Raw genomic sequence first — 985 nt, forward strand, 5'->3', positions numbered from 1 at the left:
CTGACTGGTCCGTTCAGGGCTTTTGAGCTTCACCGAACTACATCCGACACCTTTCAGTGTTTGTGGTGCTCCTCAGGTGGCCCGGCAGTCCCAGCTGCTCAGAGGAGTGTTCCCGGTCCTCTTCCATCCTCTTCCTGCTCCCGTCTGGGCCGACGACGTGGACGGGAGGGTCAACTTCGGGATGGACATCGGTGGGTTTGTCTCTTCCTTCTGCTCTGCTCTTACGTAACAAACCAGACGAGTCACTCTGTGTCTGAACCACCACAGGCAAAGCGCGAGGCTTCTTCAAGTCGGGCGACATGGTGATCGTGGTGACGGGATGGATCCCCGGCTCCGGCCACACCAACATCATGAGGGCCGTGAACGTCCCGTAGCGCCGGAGGACGCTCGGCTCTTTAGATCTTATCGTGGTGATGAAACCCTGAAAGCAGCATCTTGAATTAAACCCTCAGACGGCAGAAGGTTCAGATGTTATCAGGAAACGGAGGTCACGTGAAGGTCGACGACGCCCTGCCAGCAGAACCTGAACCGTCCATGTTCTCTTGTTCTTCAGTCGTTTTTACATTAAACAGCATCTGAACTCAGCTCCTTCAGTCTGAATGTTTTCTGGTTTCTTCCCTCTGTGACGGTAAACTGAACATCTCTGGACTGAACGACACATTTGTTAAAGCAACTAATGAATGAGATGGATGTTTATTGAGCTGACAGGAGGCATATACATATACATATAGGTGAGAAAACGTCTTCCTGTGTTGGTCCCACAGCAGCACAGGAGAGAAGACAAACAACAACAAACAACACATTTACATAAATACCGCTGATGTTGTTCAGATTCCTCTAAATGTGGAAAATAACAATAATATACAGTATAAAGGCTCATTTGTCATGTGGAAAAACACTGAGTAGAAATAATATTTATATATATGTACAGTCGTCCTCAGATGTGTTCACAGCCTCCCAGTAAAAAAGGAAACACCAGCTTCAG

The 985-nt window shown here is 48.3% G+C and overlaps 1 protein-coding gene across 1 annotated transcript in view; it reads left to right on the plus strand.

Moving 5' to 3' along the window:
* Positions 1–584, plus strand: part of pklr (pyruvate kinase L/R) — a 9,878-nt gene extending 9,294 nt beyond the window's left edge. The window contains exons 10-11 of the mRNA XM_008292235.1: positions 77–191; positions 268–584. Of these exons, the coding sequence (XP_008290457.1) occupies positions 77–191; positions 268–374 (222 nt within the window). The 3' untranslated portion in view covers positions 375–584. The remainder of the gene's footprint in view (positions 1–76; positions 192–267) is intronic.
* Positions 585–985: the final 401 nt, after the last annotated feature.

Source organism: Stegastes partitus, unplaced genomic scaffold, assembly GCF_000690725.1.
Source record: "Stegastes partitus isolate 25-593 unplaced genomic scaffold, Stegastes_partitus-1.0.2 Scaffold797, whole genome shotgun sequence".
Lineage (NCBI taxonomy): Eukaryota > Metazoa > Chordata > Actinopteri > Pomacentridae > Stegastes > Stegastes partitus.